This window comes from Phocoena phocoena, chromosome 19, assembly GCF_963924675.1.
Source record: "Phocoena phocoena chromosome 19, mPhoPho1.1, whole genome shotgun sequence".
Lineage (NCBI taxonomy): Eukaryota > Metazoa > Chordata > Mammalia > Artiodactyla > Phocoenidae > Phocoena > Phocoena phocoena.
Window position 1 is genome coordinate 51,620,073 of NC_089237.1, and position 20,612 is coordinate 51,640,684.

The 20,612-nt window shown below is 49.1% G+C and overlaps 1 protein-coding gene across 1 annotated transcript; it reads right to left on the reverse strand.

Annotated features, from left to right (window-relative positions):
* Positions 1-673: 673 nt before the first annotated feature.
* Positions 674-18,940, reverse strand: CTC1 (CST telomere replication complex component 1). Its single transcript, XM_065898061.1, has 23 exons — positions 18,908-18,940; positions 15,278-15,441; positions 12,612-12,849; positions 12,253-12,461; positions 11,776-11,920; positions 8,185-8,469; positions 7,954-8,082; positions 7,207-7,439; positions 6,903-7,080; positions 6,608-6,808; positions 5,960-6,086; positions 5,234-5,348; positions 4,762-5,089; positions 4,594-4,683; positions 4,159-4,352; positions 3,248-3,309; positions 2,978-3,152; positions 2,594-2,671; positions 1,781-1,925; positions 1,625-1,689; positions 1,207-1,372; positions 969-1,095; positions 674-813 (listed from the first exon to the last, which is right to left on the reverse strand). The coding sequence occupies exons 1-23, from the start codon at positions 18,938-18,940 to the stop codon at positions 674-676; spliced, it is 3,627 nt and encodes a 1,208-aa protein (XP_065754133.1).
* Between the last annotated feature and the right edge of the window lie 1,672 nt (positions 18,941-20,612).

The following is a 20,612-nucleotide window of genomic DNA, read 5'->3' on the forward strand; positions in this document are numbered from 1 at the left end:
CCTGCCACGCCCCTCCTAATGCTTGGTGCTTCCCTCTCTCCATAACCACCTTACATCAATACTTAGCAACAACTCCAGGCTTGACTTCTTCCTGGGCCCAAACTTGCTGACTGAGGCCATCATGGCAATGCTGTCTACCCCGCACCCCACACCCCAATTTGCTCCCTTTAGGGCCTGACTTGACTGGACCAGAAGCTCTTCTCCAAACCAGTTTTGGCACGGGTGGCAAACAAGGGCTGAAATGATGGTAAACGATGGGCCAGCTGCCAGGAGGTCATGAGACCTGAGACCCACGTGAGCACAAGTGAGAAACATCCCCAGAGCTTTATTGTAGACCAAGGGGCCTGTCAGGAGCATCCCCGTGAGGGGCAAGTCCCTGCCACAAAGACAGAACCCAGGTGCTCAGGGCCACCTGTGAGCACAGGTGCCTTGACACCAACTGGAGAGGAAACAGCAACAGCACCATGATCTGCCTGTTTCCACAATCTCCTCAAGGCAGGCTGGCATTAGAATAGGAGAAATAACAGTAGGGTAGCATTTTGTGAATCCAGGGATCTGGGGTCCTGGCTCAATCACAGAGAAGGTAAGAGCCATGACAAGGGGGAAGAGCTGAAGCCCAGTCCTCAAGGTCTCCAGCAGGGCAGGAAGAACTTTCAGGCCACTACAGTTCGGGTTAGTAGGAGGAAACTAAGGCCCCCAGGGCACTGGGGTGCTCAGGCTCCTGGATAGAGAGGCATGACAGTCGGATCCTGGGATTCACACGAGTCAGGAAAGGGAACTCCCCACACTGGAATCGCTGTAGTCGAGGAGGTTCTGAGATGGGAAGAGAGGAAAACACGTGTCCTATGAATGTGGTTTTTAGTCCTCGCCCACCATGCTCCTCCCCGACTCCTGAAATCCCCTATCAATCCCTCCTCCCTCTTCCTCTTGGGACCCATCTATCTACACCCCTGCCCTTCCACCCTTACCTAACGGGATGATCTTGGAGGGTTTCTTCTCAAGCTCAAAAGAAAGCACAATAGGGCGGAGGACAGAGAAACTGGTACACAGTGTCCAGAGGAAGAGGGTCAAGGGCTCATCAGTCTTGGCTGAGGACTAGAAAGGGAAACTCGGGTTTCAACAGAACTCAAGTTTCTAAACACTCTCTACCAAGCCCCCAGGAATTTGGGTATCTGAGCCCCCGCCTCCCAGCCACATCTCACCCACCTCAGGTTGGGCTCCAGGCCCCGTGAATTGCAAGGCCACTGTCCCTGGCCCTCGAACGAGCTCGAGGAGGGAGGTCCACTCACTCGGACACAGTCCTAGTGCTGCTGCCACTTGATGATTTCTACAGGTCACCACAGCCTCGGCAGTCCCATCCTCCACCAGGAGCCTGGGGGCGGGGGTGGGGGATGGGGAGTAGGAAATAGCAACTCCCACAGCGAACCCAGGTGGCCAGTCACCTGGACCCAACACGACTCCCTCTCCACCTTTTCCAGTCGTTAGCTCACTTTACTCTCATTCGTTGATTTGAAAATATTTATTAAGCAATTCCCACAAGCCAGAGATTGTGCTAACACTGGGACAGCAGACACAAAGTCATGTAAGCGGTGGGACGGGCACCCACCTTGTGCTCTGCTCTCACCTGATGCTGGCCTGGCTTATAGATGTCTGCGTGGGGCAAGCAGGGCTCCGACGAGTACACCTTCCCTGGAATGAAGAAAGTGGTTGGGAAAATCCCCTGGATCCCATCACATCCCTCTGGCACCCTGCACCCTGCTCGGCCTGTTCCCTCTCATACCTGCGGGCAGATGCTGGTACAATGAGCACACACCCAGAGGAGCTGAAGGCTGAAGACCGAAACGACGTGGCAAGAGGCAGTGGCCCGGAATGGGGCCTTCTCACCTTGTAGAAGTTCGGCTAGGTAGATGTGGGGCAGGGGGGCACTAAAGAGAGAAAGGGGTCAAGAAAACAGCCAACAGGGTTCTAAAAGCAGGGTGTGTCTGGAAGGACTCAGCAGGCATATGGATGGGGACAGTAGTGGCTTCTGTGTTCTCCTGGAAGCCCCATGGCCCCCATTTTGACTCTTTTTTTTTTTTTTTTTTTAGTTTTTGCTGCGCTGGGTCTTCGTTACAGCACACGGGATCTTTAGTTGCGGCACGTGGGCTCATAGTTGTGGCACGTGGGATCTTTAGTTGAAGCATGCGGGATCTAGTTCCCCAACCAGGGGTCAGACCAGGGATCAAACCTGAGCCCCCTGCATTGGGACCGCAGGGTCTTACCCAATGGACCACCAGGGAAGTCCCCCCATTTTGATTCTTGATCTCTGATTGTCATCAGTTATTTCTCAGTCTTGAAAAACCAAGACGTTAGCCAAGAAAGATTTGTATTTTGGACTGAAAAGCCTTGAAAATCCTAGAACGCTAAATCTTTCTGGGTAAAATGATAGGTACTGGACATCTTTTATTTGAAGCAGAGGAAATCCTTGCAACTCAACGTATTTTGCTAGGAGTGGAGAAGACTGTAGTTATGGCAAAAATTCCAGACCCTGGAACAAGTATGGTATGCAGATGTGAGGCTGTGAAGTTTAGGGACCGGGGCCTGGGCCACTGACCTGATTGTGGTATCTGGGGGAAAACTCAGGACCTGCACACAGGTAGACGACCGGAAACAACAGTAAACATTGTGGGATCTGCAGGGGGAGGAGGAAGAGTGATGAGGAGAAAGAAGTCAATGTGAGGTAGGAGCTGGGACTGCAACACAGGCCAGGCCACTCCCCCGAGGGACATGCCCTAACCCCGGCTCTACTGGAGCAGAGGGAAGAATAAGGGAAGGACTGGTCTGGAACATCTCGCGGGGGCAGAGGGCATAAACGCCAGAGAAACACAGCAAACGTAATACCAAAGAGAAGGTGTCATTGCCACACACGTAGGGGCGAGCGTTCAAGAGAACCACATCAGCGGGAAGGGGAGGCAAGGACATCAACACAGATCTTCACCTGGAAACCTTTTTCTCTAGCTGGTTAAAGTAGACTCGGGCTCCTGGAAGAAGTCCCCGTGGGGGAGGCAAGTGTGGGTCTTCAATATATATGTCCAAGTGAGGGGGGAATTCGCAGTCGGCCGTCTCCAGGGCTACGGTGAGCTTCACACACCGTCTCGTGGCCCCAGAGCTCCCTACAGAAGGAGAGGCGAGGGGTCAGTGGTCTCTCTCAGGATCACAAGGTCCCATCACTCTATTTCATACCTTTCCCCAAAAGAGATGTCATTACCAGGCTTTATCCAGAGATGTGACAAAATCTCAGCTGAGAAAGACACCAAGGAATCTGTGAAACTGGAAGGTCAGAGAAATACAGTGAGAATGGAGGCCTAAGAAAGCAGAGACTGGAGTCAGACCCAAGGACAGAAAGGAGTTACAGTGTCTGCCGGAACATTATCTATGAGGCCCTGGGAAGCCTTGCCCTGTCTCAAACCGCGCGCTAAAAGTAACGGGGCTCATGGGAAAAGCAGGGTTGTGCAGGTCACTCAAAACCCACACAGCCTTGCACTCAGAGGCCTCACCAGGAAACGCCCCAGCAGAGGTGAATCTCCACTTGCATTTACACCTAGAATCTCAGTCAGTCCATTGTTCACAGCTTTGTATGCTGGGGCCCAGGCCCACTCCCTTCAAATCACAGGTCCTTGAAAACTTTCACTTGTGATAGGGATCAGCTTTGTAAAAATTACACATGTAATCCAGTAGGGTGTTCGTTTGTTTGTTTACACAGGGGGGAAGTATCTCTGCAGCTTCTTCAACTGCACTGCAGCTACCCCGAAAAAGCCTACACGAGGAAAGTACAGCTGTTCCTGAAGTCATAAGTTAGCCACTTCTTGCACCAAAGGAAGGTTCTTCCCTAAAGCTCTTCAGCTTTTCCTTGTTTTTTTTGTTTCTTGTATTTCCTTTTATTGCTGAAGCTTTTCCTGAACTGTGAGAAAGCCTGCTCAGTCGTTTCAGAACAGTAACATACTGGGGGAAAATCAAGTGTGGAACACAACTTGCATCTTAGAGTGACATCATTCCTCTAGAGCTAAATCACAAGCAAGAAACACACACTGTAGCAGAGAACGGGCTGTTCATCCCACCCAACGATGGCAGAGGAAGAGAGAGCAGCCAAACTAGCTGGAGAAGCTGCTGGACATTTACTTGCCACTGAGCAGGTCAGTCAGCGAGGATTCAGGCAGTGCCCTGCTGATACCCAGCACCTCTGGGATGTCCTGGGAGCTCGCAAGTTCCAGGGTCCACTCATCCTGGACAGTGAGGCAGGACGCACAGCCAGCCAGCTCTGGAGGACGCAGTGATACGCAGGATGAACCACCCTCCTTGAACAACGTTGGTGTCTGCCAGGAAATGGGGAGATGATTGTCTCTGAGTGTGTCCTGGTCCGGAGACAGGTTCCTAACATACTACGATCCAGTTTTGTTGCCTCTCTGGAGCCTAGTGAAGGAAGTGATCCAGACACAGACAGGCCTTCTATTTGACCTAAATCCACTCTTCTTCTAGGAGACCTAGAAGTTCCTCTCCAGACCCCAAGCCAAAAAATGCTTTCTGGGGAAGGGCATGGTGAACTAGGGCACTCACGGGAGGGCCAGGGACCACGAGTCGGTACACTTGCCCTGGGTGCAAGAACTCAAACCAGCGGACTGAGGAGCTGAGGAAGATGAGGAGAACCTGAGGGGGAGAGCAGGGTCCCTCAGACAGGAGCTGGGGCACAGGACGTCAGGTCCCAGGTCCCAGGCCCCAGTTTACCTTCTGATCCGAGTTTTCACCTTCCCTGGGCTCGGGTGGGCCCCATCCAGTTCCCTCCTTCCTCTGGGTGCCCCCAAGCCAGCTCCCTAACACGAGGAAGCTGAGGGTGGGCTTGGGCACCTCCGAACTGGCTCCTGGGGGGACACAGAAGTTCCTCTTCATCAGTGCCTCCTTGTGGGACAGCAAGAACAGCCGGCTCTGTCCTATGTGGGGACCCTCTGGCAGGGAGGGCTCTGTCTGAGGAGGGCTTGAGGAGGTGGCCGAGTGAAGGACGGGTCTGGGCACAGACAGGATCAGGGCATCAGCCAGAAAAATCTGGACATAGACTCTGTCGGGAGAGACAAGGAATAGGTTTCTTAGCGATGCAGGTACTGGATGTTGTGGGCCCCAGAGTTCTACCACCTGCACCGGGCCCTTCCCCTTCCCCTTCCCTTCAGGGTCTCAGAGGACAGCCACCACCCTAAGGACCAACCTGGCCTGCTTCTTCTGCATGAAGCCTGTCATGCTCAGCTCCTTCCAGGAAGGGAAGCTGCTTCTGACATTCCTTTCTACGATCAACTGGAACCTCTCCGCCCGCACCAGGCAGCCTGGAGGAAGAAAGTTTTCTATTTTGGCAAGAGGAGAGGATTGTGGGATGGGCAGTAGAGCCGACCGCCCTGCAGGTCTCACCGCCTGACTCAGGCCAGAGCTGCTCCCCTAACACAACGTGAAGACCTGGGCCTGAGCCCCATCTTGGAGGAGTCATACCTCCAAGGGAGAAACCATTCCATCTGCATGGCCAGTCCCACCCCTGGCCACCTAGGCAGAGAGGCCTTGATTCTACTTTCTCATAAATCCCTAAAACGCCTGTTCCGAGATCTGAAAAGCTTTCCTCTCCAGGGTTTCCCTGCCTACAAACCTCAATAAGCCCAAATAAGCCCCATTACTCTTCCACACTAAGAAGGTAAGAAATGGAAGTTGTCATCCTGGTGTGCCTAGGGAGGGAGAAGTGAATGTTGGGAATTGTAGTTCTGGCCGGGAACCCCTTGCTCCTCTACACCACCGGCCGATACCAGCCTCCTACACCTCCCGCCAGACTGGTTGATCAACAGAAGCCACTCCAGCATCTCTAGTAAATCCCAGCAGTGCTTTCTGCCAAGCCCCCAGTTCAGAGAACCTCTACCCCACCACCATCTCTCTCCACCTCTGAACTCCAAACCTATGAGCCCGGGGTCAGTGAGGGGCTGCGAGGGCTTGGCCAGGAGTACGCAGGGGAGGGAACCGCTTTGGTCCTGAAGTCGCAGACAACCTTTACGAGATGAAGCCACCAGAATCCCAAGCAGAACCTACAAGGAGATGAAGGCCGAGGCATCAAGTCTTATTAAACAGATATACTGAGCATCTACCACGTGCCAGGCACTGTGTTAACTGTTAGAGCTACAAAGTGAACCACAAAAACATGGTTTGTGACCTCGAAGAATTTATAATGAAGTGAGGTAGACAGATGTGGAAAAAATGCACCTGCATTCACACATTTAGTAGCCAGAGAGGAAGTATACCAATCGAGGTTGGAGCTAGGAGACCATGGAGGACCTCCCAAGACATAATAAGGAGTTTGGGTTTGATTTTATACACACTGGTAGAAACAAAAGAAGCAGTTAAATTAAGAGAGTTTTATAATCGATGTTCAATTGTACCCCACCCCTTTCTGGTTGCTGCAAGAGAACGGATTAGAGGGGGCCAAGAAGAGGTGGAGTATTCTAGTTAGAAGGCTAGTGTAGTCAAAATGACAAGAAAGGACTACGGCAGTCGTAGTGAAAATGGCAAAAAGAGGAAGTCCCCTGAGCCCCGCTGGAAACGCGCTTACCGGGGCCGGGTGGAAGGCAGAGGGCAGCAGACAGAGCCAGGACCAGGCCAGGCGCTGATTGAGTTGGCAACTGGGCAGGTGAGAAGCCTCTGGGAGTGGCAGAAGGGTCTTAGGGTCAAAGGAGGCCCAGGCCCTGCACTTCCCTTCCTCTTTCAGGGCGGCCAGTGTAGGGAAAGAGCAGGGGGTCTGCAGTCGAGCGTACTGTCAGAGAGGAGACATCAGATTATGTGCCCCCTGTGCCCGGGGTGTGCCCCAGGGCGTCAGCTCTGCCAACTCCATGCCCACATCCTCAGACCTTCTGCAGCGGACAGTGATGTGGCTCTTCAAGGATCTCGCTGTGTGTATTCCGACCGGGGCAGCCAGGTGGAACGAGAACCTCTAAGGTAGGGGCCAGGATTTGTAGTCCCAGGCTGGGGTTCCCAGGCGAGGAATACTGCAGGAACTGGTGGTGTCTCAGCACATGGGGACACAGCCTTGGCCACGGAAAGAAGTGGAGTCACTTCCCCCAAAGACCCTGTCTCTCCCAGAATCTGGCTTCGCTGACAGAGGAAGTGTCCTACTCCCACCGCCTCCCCAGCCCAGACCCTAGTCCTCCTCACTTGCAGGCCAGCTCCTCCAGGGCCTTGGAGGCCCACAGGTAGAGGGGAAGTCCTAACTGATGTTCCCACACCAGCTGCTCATACAGGGAGGCCCCGGGGGCTCGGTGGGAAGACTGAGTCTCAGGCATCAGACGAGAGAAGCCCTGAAGTAGAACGGCGCCACGGAGGCAGGGGGCTAACATGGGCCTTCTTGTCCCCCCACCCATTGACTGCAGGAGATGAACATCCTGGAGCTGGGGAGGCAGAAGGGAAAAAGCAACTCAGTGATCCCAGGCAGAGTTAAATGCAGTTTTCCACTGCCTGGGTCCCAGGAGAAATACAATTTCTCCTTTACAGGTCGTTTCCCTCCAGCCCCTTATGCCTCGCCTTCCATCACAAGCTGCTCCCCTGCGGTAAGGCTTCATCTCCCAGGGGCCTCACTCAGCCTTTCTGTGGGCCCGGGGGCTCCTGGCCAGCGGGGCCCTGGCTGCTCACCTGCGCTTCAGCTCCAGTTGGAAGGCCCTTCTGGAAAGGAGAGGCTCTGGACCTAACTGCTCCTCCCAGAGCCCCACTCTCTACTCCCTTCTGACCTGAGCTCTCGTCCAAATCATTCTTAACAAAAGCACCCCCGCGCCCCAACACACATTTATTATTTTTATAATCTTGCTGTAGAGGCGTCGACCTGCTGCAAAGAAGGACCAGCCCATAAAGGTAAGACAAGCTACTGAAAGGGCCTCCTTCTGTCACCAGCCCTGGCCCCTCACATACCTCCAGACGGACTCCTGGTCGCACTACCCGCCTGAGACCATGGAACTGCTGGTAGGCGAGGCAGAGCCCCAGCTGCCCGTCCAGCTCGTAGAGGCCCGCAGGCTGATTCAGCGTGCCAGTGACCGTTCCCTGCAAAGAAGCCAAAGGGCCAGGTGATCCCTGTTCCCATCCCCTTTGGAGACCGCCACGTTTCCTGCCCTTCGGGCTCAAGGATCTCTCACTTATGCTCACCGTGTATGATAAGAGCCTGGAGTCCCGGACGAGACCGTCTGGACCCTTGTTGTCTTGAGGATTGCTGAGTATGGGGAGTGGCTGGGGGTTGGTCTCCAAGGGGGCTCCTTCCAGCTCCAGTTCCAGCTCTCGCACACATTCTGGTTTCAGTGGCAAAAGCCGGGAGGAGGGACTGGTCATCCAAATCCGGTAACGGTGACCAGGGAGCTTGGACGCTCGCAGCTCCGTCAGCACATAGGCCTTATGAGGCCAAAGGGCTCGGTGCCACACCAGCTGGGCAGGGATCTGGCTTGTGCGGAAGCAGGCAACACGGTACGTGAGAGGCCTCCCATGATGCTGCCCCTCTGCCAGGGTCCCTTCCCATCACAATGTGACCCTCAAAGACCTACTCCTCGAGAGCCTTTTCTTGCCTCTTCATCTTCCCTGTTCCGCAATTACATCTTAAGCCACACAACTCTCAGGCTCTCTCCCCTCTCACAGAAATGGCAAATATTTCCTAATCCCTCCCCCAAGGCACAAACCAGCCCTACAACTTTCTCCAAAATACATAAATATTCCTTTCAGAAAATTCTGCCCTTTCCCCATCCCACTCCAACATACAAACCAGCCATACAAACAACGTTCACTTATTTAATCAGTACGCACACGGTATGTAAGTATCCAGTATTGGGATAGATGTTAAGGGAAATATCATAGACTTCTCTCAACTCCAACATATTTCAAACCATGGGGAAACACAGACACAAACCCAAGTAATAACATGGAGCCATGTATGATCAAGTGGCAAAAACAATACACATCCGGTAAGGTTTCAGAGAAAGAAAGAGGTCGGGATGGGCTGGAATGATCAGGAAGGCCAAGTCAAAGAAGCTGAACTTGCCAAGGTCCTGAAGGCCATCTCTGCTTTGCTGACGTAGAGAGGAGAGAGAAGCGGGACTCAAGCACAGGCAACAACACAGAAATGTTCAGAATCCAGAATGAGCAAGGCCGTGAAAACCCTGGCCGGGACGGAGGAGGAATGGCCTTGGCAGTTGCCAGAGACAGGATGGAAGGGCCGAGATGAAGAAAAAACCCAGAAATAACATGCTGAAGACTTTCAGTCTTTCGGAAAGGGAGAGACATCCAAGTAGGAAAATAAAAATGAACGGCAGAGGGTCTCCTATGGAATGGAGCAAGGTGGCTGTTGAAGAAATTTAAGCAAAAGGAAAAAAGTTACATAGATGAGACCGTTAATAAATATAACAGTCTTCTAGGGCATGTCCCTCCCAGAGCACGGCTGCCATTCTCAGGGGCTTCAAAACACACTGATGACTCTGGATACCTGAACTTCACAGTCCCCTATGCTCGGCTTCACAGGCCCCCATTTCTCTCTAAAACCAGCTGAGTACCACCAGTCAGACCTTGGACGTCACAGCTCATGATAAGGTATTGCTAAGATTTCGCTTAAGCTTACTGCTTATGCAAAACAAGTAGCTAATGACGGTTTGACTGAACACACGAATGAATGACTGAATACTATTGCTTCTGCTCTCCCCTGCTCCCCCTGGGCTCACCAGACTTCCCCTAACCTCTTACTAGGACCTCCCAATATTGCAGCCACTTCTCCTTTATTCAGACGTTGAGGTCCTTCCCTTCCTCTGTCCGAATGCCAGGATCTGAATACCTATCCCCTGAATCCTGCCCGTTTTACCCACACTTCACCCTTGAGTTTACAGCATCACAGCCCTCTTTCCTCAACTCTTCTTCTAAGACAAAAACCCTGCTGAGGAAGACAGACCCACACCACCCCAGGGCAAAACACTGACGCTAACCCTCTCCAGCTGCGCCTCCGTCACTGCTTAGCGACCTCTTATCCTCAACTGCCTGGTACAGCAGTTTACCCTGAACCTTTACTCCTCTCTTCAGAGTTCAGTCTTTCTAGACATGACCTCACTCCTCTATCATGGAGGTGATTCACTGGGATCATCTAGAGTGACAGTATTTCGCCAATGTGTCTCTTCAGCAGCCTGTAAACAAACCAAGATCACTCCTCCCCTGACCACCCAGACTTATTCCAAAGCCCACCTCTGCACCCTCACAGTGCCTTGTGCATGTGCATGTCTCTACCCCAGCACTTATGACCCTGAACAGTAATCACTGACTCACTTATCTGGCTGAGAGCTTCCAGAGGACAAGAGCCATCAACTTACTCAATTTTGTGCCTCTGAAATGACCAAAGCCCCTAGCATACAGCATATACTCAATAAAGGGCCAGTCTTGGTACAGGTGATACTCCAGTCCCAGACAGCCCTCCCTCTCTTCTAGGGATTCAAATCCTAGCCACCTTCAAGAACCAGATCGAGTCTAAACTCTCCCTTCTTAGGCTTCTCTCCACATAATAAACTCTAGCTAACCTGCTATAGCAGTTACAACTATACCACACACCTTGGAACTTACACACTGTTCTGTATTATTCTCTGCTTGCTTTACAAATCAATATGATATAGAATCTACAATAAGATTATAAACTACCCAAAGGGCTTGGCCTACTTTAGTTGCCCTGCAGAAATTCAAGTGCATTTCAGAGCTTTCCCCCTCGAATGAGCCAATCCTACCATGCCCAGAATTTTTGAATGCTCTAGGAGACTTAAAACATTCTAATGTAAACAATATACATAAGCTCCTCTTTAACCCAAGAGGAAAAAACAAGATTAGAAATTTGGGTGGCTTGTAAGCGTTTTCAGTTTCTTTATACTCTAATCACTGTTACTCCAGCTCATGACACACACAGATACAGGTAAGAATTCTTAGAGTGCTAGTAAATTTCATAGTTTCCTTTTTCGATATGCATGTTAAAGAGCCCGTTCATCCTTTAATTGTTCTGAATGCTTCTGAAACGTTATTCAGATAATTGTATAAATCATATAACAATAATCAGTATAAAAATGAATGACTTTAAAATCATACCAGGGACTTCCCTGGTGGCGCAGTGGATAAGACTCCGCACTCCCAATGTAGGGAGCTCAGGTTCGATCCCTGGTCAGGGAACTAGATCCGACGTGCATGCCGCAACTAAGAGTTTGCATGCCACAACTAAGGAGCCCATGTGCTACAACTAAGGAGCTGGCAAGCCGCAACTAAAGAGCCCACCCTGCTGCAACTAAGACCCGGCACAACCAAATAAATATTTAAAAAATAATAATAAAAAAAATAAAATCGTACCAGTTGACGTAAAAAGACTCAACAATAAGTACCAAGTTTTACTAAAAGTACATGTATTTCATGTTTTAATGGTGTTAAGATAAATACTCTCCTTGCTCATTCTTCTAATGCAGGGGAAAAACAAGTGATTCTGGCAGGTTTTCAAAATGGGACACATGATACGAAAGTTGTCTCCTCGAATGAGCTGCCCAGCAGGGAAGTCTACTCCCCACCTCCTGTATGTAGGGAAGGCGTCACTCACACTGTTCCCTCAACAGCACTGTTCCAGAAATAACTCTCCCCAGCCGTCCTCCTTTCCCACCTGGTTCCTCCTAGGATGTTATCTTTCCTATTAGGAGCTCGTACCCCACTCCCATACCTCCACACCCCTGAATTGACCCTAATCCTCACCTGCACGATGACAGACACATGGCTGCCAACTGAGGATGACCCACCAAGAGACAGGATGAAGTAGGCTTTCTTTCGACTTTTCACCAGAGCGCTCGATCGAACCAGCTCCCCAGCAAGGTTTGGCTGTACATTTCTGTGCTTGCTTCTAAAAAAGGTAGAGACAGAAGTCATTTTTATTTCTCTCTTTTTTTTTTCCCCTACAAATGCCTTCCTTTCCACTATGACCTAGTAGTGATGTAAAATTTCCATAGCCCAAAGCCATTGTTCTAAAAACCTCCTTCAAAGTCTACCTGCCCTTAGATAAGGCACACTTCCCTGGAAGAATCTGGCTCTGAACTTTCTGAGAGGCCCCACTGTCCCCGGTTGGGAACATTCCATCTATATTACTCTCAATGCCTTTCTCTCCCTCCTTCCACTGACCCACCGTCATCGTCCCAGTTTTACACTGCTGCCTTCTCCGCTACACGGAAGAATTACCTGTGCCTGAGCAGGTGGGAAGCCATCTCTGGGTAGAGAACAGGGATGGGGGTGAGGGGGCCAGGACTGATGGTCAAGGGAAACACTGGCACAGGGGCACCCCAGAGCTCCAAGTGCCCTTCTCCTGAGGACTTCATTGCAGGAGGGAGGTAACTCCAGCTGGGAAACAGAAACAGATGGCCCAACCAAGAAAGGTCCAGATCTATGAGCTAGAAAAGACCAAGGGCAAGGATTAATCAGGACCCTGGCATCCAGTCCACCCCCCTCCATCTTTGTTCCCTCAGAGACTTAATTGTCTCGCTCCCTAGACACCATTCTTATTAGTATCTGAGGGATCTGACTGCCCCCTTCCTACTCACCTCACAGCCCAGGGTACCAGTGTTATCTCTTATATAGAGGCTTCCATTCCTGCACTCTTGTTCCAAGTCCCCTGATAGGTCTGTTAGTGTCCCTAAAAGTAACAGCCGTTCCCGGGGCAGGGGGACGCCACGTGGTCCGGCCTCTTTGGCCCAAGCCTGGTACGCAGTACTGCTCCAGGACAAGTGGCTGCAGCATGGGAGACGTTGGTGGGTCCTGAGGTCCTTTACTGAGACAAAGCTGCAGAGTGAAGGGAACAGAGGTTTCGTAAAGCTATGTTCAAGTCTAGGAATTTTATCCTCAACCCCAACAAATCCCCCAAGAGCCCAAGGAAAGATCAATGGGGAACCTGGACTAAGGAAGTTTGATTGGTTGAAAAAACTGGGAGTGAGGGCCTAAGAAAATGAGGATGGGGTCTGGGTCCAAACACTGGGTAGTACCTAGGGAAGGCAGGAAGAAAGTCTGTGCTGAATCATATCTTGAACAAGACAGTGCCACAGAGAGGACCCAGAGAAATGGAGTGGGAATGTAAGAGCAGCCTGAGGAGATGAGCAGGTGGGGAGAACATTTTAGAGACAACACAAACTGCTCCCCTGACAGCATCTCAGCTCTCAGCTCCACAGAGAACTTCAGTGGGGGCACTAAGGCATCTGCCTAATGGCTCAACCTCATTGGCCCCGGCCAGGTTTCCTTCCTAGTCTGGAGTATCACAGTACTAGAGACTGGCTGGGAAGCTGAGGCTGAGGTGGGAGTTGATATCACAAGCTCCCAAATCTCAAGAGATGTTTGAGATCAACCAATCTTAAGCAAAGTGCCGCAACACTGCTGAGTCACTACCAATTGTGAGGTATATCACAGAGAATGTGATACGAGTTAAATTATCAAAGTTGTGATAGATTCACATTTTTGTAATACCATTATTACATTCCCACGGTTTTTTCACTCATTTCCACTCCCATCGTTTTTTCAGCGGAAAAGAAACAGGATAAGGTTACAAAACATGACAATTTATCCTCCTTGTTGCACTCATGAACATAAGCCACATGTGAGTGCTAAAGATTAGAAATGCTGCTCTAGATGGCCCACTCCCCTTCCACGTCTGCCTCATTCCTCCCCAATGACTTCAGAGCAGATAAAAGGCAAAGTCAGAAACTAACATCGTTGCACGCCTGCTATACACATACTGTACTGGGTCCATTCATGCTCAATACTGCATTGAATCTTCACCAAAAACCCCTGGAAACACACCAATGAGGAAATTTACAGAGGTTCAGGTACACAGTGGTGTAGGTGGCAAAGCCAGGTATGTCTCACTCAAAAGTCTTTTTGTCTTTCCCTACTTCTGTAAAAGCCTAGGAAAAAACAACCGGAGGGAACCGTGCCTTTACCCTAGGCATCTTCAGGACAGGAAACAGTAAGGATAGGGGTCACTTTTCTCAGATTCTTCAGGGTTTGGGTCAGGAAACTGATGGTGATAACCGCAGACCTTTTGCATGGGCCACTGCCCTCCAACTTTCAAGGCCACCACAGTACCTGGCACACAGCAGGCACTCAGTGAAGGGAAATGGAAAAATGAATGAATATTTATACCTGTCAAATAAATTTTACTCTATCCTCATCCACCATCTCCTACATATTGTGCTATCTAGTCTACATTTATCCTGAAGAATAACAAGAAACTTAAACAGGTTGCAAGTTTTCTAAAAATTGCTGACTTACCACTTTTCAATTATCCTTTTTGGATTTTCAGTTATTACTGGGAAATAACAAAATAAACAAAGCTAAACAGATTTCTACCTTTTTTTAAAAAGGAAAAAACTGTGATACGTTTATTCACGTAACAGAATACCTTACGGCAGTTAAAATAAATGACCTAGAGCTATCAATGTGACTAAATCTCACAAGTATAATGTTAAACACAAAAAAGCAAACCGCAGATGATACACAAGGTATGGTGCCGCTTATACAAAGTCTAAAGGTATGCGAAACTACTGAATATTGCTTAGGGATAGATGCATGGATAGAAAAAAATATAAAGATATTCACAAGAATGATAGACCCTCATACTCCAGATACTAGTTACTTCTACGAGGAGGCAAGCAGGTTTCTTTTTGCAGAGCTTTTCGGAGCCTTTAACATGTCAATGAGCCCCATCATTCTCCTAGAGAAGTTTATCTTACGCAATGTCTCTCAAACTTATTTGGCCATGGAACCCTTTTCCTGTAGTACTTTATTAACATTGCCTAGAACGGTTTAGGAATGGTAGTACAGTGTTAAAAAGGACAAAAACAAAAAAGCACCTTCAGAAGACCTCAAACTCAGGTCTTTCAAAATCAACGATCTACACTTGCTGAAGTCACAGTCCGTATCTTAGTTTCCTAATGCACAAAACGAAATAGTATCAGCCTCTCTCCCCACTTTGAGGGTTCTTTTTCCGTATTTTCTTTCTGTCTTCTCACGCCCCTCTCCTTGTCTCTAAACTTGAGCCAATTAAGGAGAACTACAAGAAAAGGAAAGCAGCTTGATGGAGAATGAGAAAGACTGGCAGAAGGGGTTTTCTTTAGACCACCTTTTCCTCCCCTTAAGTTTCCCCTTAGTCAACTCAAATGATAAGTCCTTCCTTTTCAATCCCAAATTTAACTTTCCTGGGAATCCCACTTCTCCTTACCTGTAGCTGAGGGGCAGTGTTAAACCCTGGTTCCTTCCCTGGGGCAACCAGACAGTCTTCACACAGTCAATTACCAACTGAGTCAACTGGACATCAGGCTCCTTGCCAGGTGGACACAGGGTCTCTTCGATGAAGGCCTGGGCAGCCTCAAGCCAGGCTTGCTCCTGAGGAAAGTGAAGCGAGTTCAAACACCTTCCTGACCATCTTGCCCACCAAGGAAACTGGGGAATAATAAAGGAATAGATTTTTTTTAAAAATCAAGAGGGAGGACTTCCCTGGTGGCACGGTGGTTAAGAATCCACCTACAGATGCAGGTGACATGGGTTCGATCCCTGGTCCTGGAAGATCCCACATGCCGCGAAGCAACTAAGCCTGTGTGCTACAACTACTGAGCCCGCACACCACAACTACTGAAGCCCGGGTGCCTAGAGCCTATGCTCTGCAATAAGAGAAGCCCCCGCACTGCAACGAAGAGTAGCCCCCGCTTGCAGCAACTAGAGAAAGCCTGCGTGCAACAACAAAAACCCAACACAGCAAAAAAAAAAAAAAAAAAGTCAACCGGGAAAAAAATGAAGATGTAAAGTAAAGTAGTTTAGAGCTTGAAGAAACCTTAGAAGTCTTAGTTTAGCCAATCAACTTAGAAAACTGGCCATCCAGCTTTGGTCTTGCCTCTTTCTTTAACAAACCTGTACCAATCCTTAAAGTGCTCAATTAGAATAAATATTCCTTGTGAACTCTTCTTTGAGCATCCCCGGCAGAATGCTGCTCCCTCCTTGGAGCTCCCACAGTACCTTGCACGTGGAGCAATGACCACCAGATACAGTGGCAGCCCACCTTCTATGGGGTCTGATTCTAAAGCCAGCAAGTTGAAAAACAAGACTGGTCTAAGGTCACCCTCAAAAAAAATCCTTTAAATTGCTCAAAAGGAATAGTACATAACACTGTACAGTAATATGTATATGGAAGTGGAAATGTGCCTAATAATAGACATTCCATAAAAGGACATAAGCAGAGGGGCTTCCTCGGTGGCGCAGTGGTTGGGAGTCTGCCTGCCGATGCAGGGGACATGGGTTCATACCCCGGTCCGGGAGGATCCCACATGCCGCGGAGCGGCTGGGCCCGTGAGCCATGGCCACCGAGCCTGCGCGTCCGGAGCCTCTGCTCCGCAACGGGAGAGGCCACAGCAGTGAGAGGCCCGCGTACCGCAAAAAAGGACATAAGCAGGGTATAATTTTTAAGCATCCCCTCTTTTTTTAGTGGAGTGTATACATTTGAGTGCCTATAAGCTAAATATATATGAGATACAATCCCACTGGAATTGTTTCCTGTTCTGTCTTTGTAGCTAAGATGTGGGCTTCCTAAGGAGGACAGGAACGATCTCTGTATATGTACCAGATTCTGGGGACACAGTAGCCTTTATATATAGATAACTCTAGGGGAGGGGGCCAGTTTAGCCTACTCCTAGTGCTAAGCAGATTTATTTTAAAATTCCGACAGAGTTCAACAATACTTAATGACCTTTACCCTTCTTGATCCCCAGTGATAATTCAAAACCATTATAGCTCTATCCCTGCTCCTCCAGTCACTCCTCCACATCCAGTTAACCTTTAGCAGCTTGAAAACAGCTTGAAAAACCAGTGTTCAAGTTCTAGATGACTTCAGTGTCCTTGTGGATGGCCCTATCATTGACTTTCACCTTCACCCCATCTCAGTCAAACACTCTTGTTCATGGTCAGTGTTGTCAAAATTGGACCAGGTTATCACTCAGAACTGCCCACCAACATCAGACTCCCACTTTTTGCCTTCCTCTCTTGATCTTCTCTTTCAGCTCCTATTCCTGAGGACCTGTCCATTGGCACACTGAATACTACTGTTTCTCAAAGTGGTACCAATGCCTCAGAATCACCAAAGTTCTGTTTAAAATGCAACTGATATTTAGGTGATCCCGTCTATCGACTCAGACGCCAGGAGTGGGTGGGGTGGGGGGAGTTAGCTCCAGAGTGTGTTTTGAACTTGGGTCTTGTGTAGGGAAAGGAAGAAGTGAAAGAGGACATCCACATGTCATGGCAGAACTATTCGGTTGAGGGTGCTATTTGCCAAGTTAGTGAACATTGGAAGAGGGGTGGATTTTCTGAAAAGCTCAGTGTTGGGCATATGTGGTGCCTGTAGGTTGGCCAGATGGAGAATCTGGCAGGCAGATGGATATAACTAGAGCTCAGGAGAGAGATCACAGCCAAAGCAGAGATTTAGGAAAAATCAGCATCTATCACTGGCTATTAAAGCCATGCAGTCAGTGGATGAGGTCGAGAAGAAAGGGTACAGTGTTCTCAAACTTCGGCCTATATCAGTATTAATCTGGGGAGCTTACTTAATTTAGATTCTATCTCCTCAGTATCTTTTTACTCTGTTTTCACCTCTGGAACCTCAACATTGCTGCCATGGTCGGGGTCACTACCATCTCTTACTACATTTAAACCACAGCGTTCTAACTGATACTCTCTAGTCCAGGGGTCCCCAACTCCCGGGCCATGGACCGGTACCGGTCGGTGGCCTGTTAGGAACCAGGCAGCATAGGAGGAGGTGAGCAGCGGGTGGTGAGCAAGCGAAGCTTCATCTGTATTTACAACCACTCCCCATTGCTCGCATTATCGGCTGAGCTCCGCCTCCTTTCAGAGCAGCGACGGCATTAGATTCTCATACAAGCAAGAACCCTACTGTGACCTGCGCATGTGAGGGATCTAGGCTGTGCACTCCTTATGAGAATCTAACGCCTGATGATCTGAGGTGGAGCTGAGGCAGTGTGACGCTAGCGCTGGGTAGCAGCTGCAAAAACACATTATCATTAGCAGAGAGGTTTGACTGCATAGAGACCATAATAAATCAATGTGCTTGAATCATCCCGAAACCATCCCCCCCAAAAAAGAAACTGTCTTCCACGAAACCGGTCCCAGGTGCCAAAAAGGTTGGAGACCACCGCAGTCCACTCTCTACGCTGCTACCTCAGGAAACGAAAACAAAATTTATCCACTCTTTTGCTTAAAACCCTTCAATAACTCCCAATTATCCTCTGGTTGAAATCACTGCCTACCAAGACTTACGAGGCTGTCACCTTTGACCTCTCCACCACCACCCAGCTGAACTTTTTGAGTTTTTCAAAGACACCTGCTCTGTCTCTTGCCTTTGAACATGTTTTTTGCCTCCGTCTTGAAACCTCTTTTAGCGCTTTTTTTTTTTTTCCTTGCTAACTCCTGCACGTACTTCGGGTCTCAGAAGCTTTTCCAGATTATCGGTTACCCCTTTCCCATACAGCTGCGTCAGAGGTCTCCCCCAGGAATCCACACCCCCACAGTTAGCCGTTCGTCCGCTCCTGGCTTCCCATTGGGCTTGAAGCCTAAAGAGTGGACAGAGGTGTATTTATGGTTCACAGCCGGCGCCACAGTCATAGTGGAATAAATGTAATCGCAGAACCAGTGGTGAGAGGAGCGGGACGCAGAGCCTCACCGTCCCCCCTCGCCTGGGGGCGGCCAGCTAAGTCAGGGAGGCAAAGAGGCAAGGTGGAGCTTACAGGAGCAGAAAGAAAATACGGGACAGGCAAGAAAAAAGGGACGAGGGGCAGAGAACAGCACTCACGGAGCCAGGAGCCTCAGCCCGGCAGGCAGCCATGATGCTTCGGCGACTCCACCCCCTGGAAAGCGCGCCGAGGCTCGAAGGCAGGCTGGTCCGTGACGTCATCGGCGGGCGCTCCCCCTGGCTCCACTTCCGACTTCTCCCCATTCAGCGTCAGGACCTCTCTGCTCCACTGACACCTCTGTCTCCGACTCTGGCACCCCGACTCTGGCACCCCCCAACCTCTTCCCCAGTGATATCCTGTCTGGTATCCGTGGGGTGGCGGAGCTCAGGAGCTCAAACACAGCCATTCTAGCTGGTAATTCCTATGCATCTTTCATCTCCCTGATTCTGCCAAGCAGAGAGGTGTTTCCTCCTTAATGCAGTACATCATTCATACTTGCTTTATGGCCTTAACTCATTGCTGTAATTGTTTAACTATTTTCCCCACTTGACTGTGAGTACCTAGAAGCTTTATTCTATTCTTCTTTGTATTTGGTGCCTAGAACAGTGCTTGTTGTTAAATAAGAACTTGATAAATTTTTGTGGATCTACTAATAAAAGCCTCTGCTCTCCCTAATTTAGTCAACCAACCAATCAATCCATGTCTTAATAGGCAGTGGAGTGCACAGAATTCATGCAACAATGTGTCAGGCACTGTTCTAGGCTTTGGGGATACAGCAGTGAACAAAGCAGATAAAAATCCCTGCTCCCATGGAGGTTACATTCTAGAACATGGAGACTGACAGTTAAAAAAAAAAGTAAAATGTGTAGACTGTTAGTAATAGGTGCTATGGAATGCAGGGGGTGGTGTGGTGTGTCCCTTTTATATAAAGAAGGCCTTACTGAAAAGGTGACTTTATATTAAAGAATTGAAAGAGATGAAGGATTCATATGATGGGGATCAAAGAGAAAGAATGGACAGGTGAAACAACAAACACAAAGGCCCAGCGGTGGAAAGAAATGCAAGAAGTCAGTGAGGCTGGAGGGAAGGAGGGGAAATTAAAGACATAAAGTAAAAGAGAGGCATTAAACGCCATTGTACACTTATAGGAGATTCAAATTGTTTTTGGAACAAGATAGAATAAACATTGACTATAATATAGTAAGTATAAACACTTTAGACAATAAGAATGCTTTAGTCATAACGGGAGAATAAAGACTTTAATTCTACAAGTTATGGTATCCCCTAATTCAACTTCATTCAATGCAAGCTCTCTATTCCTTATTGCATGAACTAGTTATGCACTGTGGTGCTAAGTTACTTATAAGGCAAACCTTTGTTTGCAGTTATTTCCCATTATTACATCAGAGATGTGTTCCTTCCCTTTTCACCAAAACAACAGCAATGAGAGATTCCCCCAGAGAAGCTGAAACCTCTCTCCTACTCCCCTCCAGCCACACTGGCTCCCTAATTAGAACACCAGTCAGAGCCTAGTCAAAATCCCAAACCTAATCATTCCTTTTGCATTCAATATTTCTCAACTCTGGAAGACCCCCCCGCCACCGTTTTGTTTTGTTTTGTTTGAATTTTATTTTATTTATTTTTTAATACAGCAGGTTCTGATTCGTTATCCATTTTATACATATTAGTGTATATATGTCAATCCCAATCTCCCAATTCATCACACCACCACCACCACCCGCCCCCGCCACTTTCCCCTCTTGGTGTCCATACGTTTGTTCTCCACATCGTGTCTCAATTTCTGCCCTGCAAACCAGTTCATCT

Bases quoted from the DNA above. Each gene is read 5' to 3' on its own strand.
- CTC1 (XM_065898061.1), bottom strand. From the start codon at position 18,940: ATGGCTGCCTGCCGGGCTGAGGCTCCTGGCTCC. The intron at 3,310-4,158 runs GTAAATGTCCAG...CTGACCTTCCAG, and splicing joins ACTGACCTGCTCAGTGGCAA to TTTCACAGATTCCTTGGTGT. The intron at 1,926-2,593 runs GTCAGTGGCCCA...TTCTCTCTTTAG, and splicing joins CCCCCAGATACCACAATCAG to TGCCCCCCTGCCCCACATCT.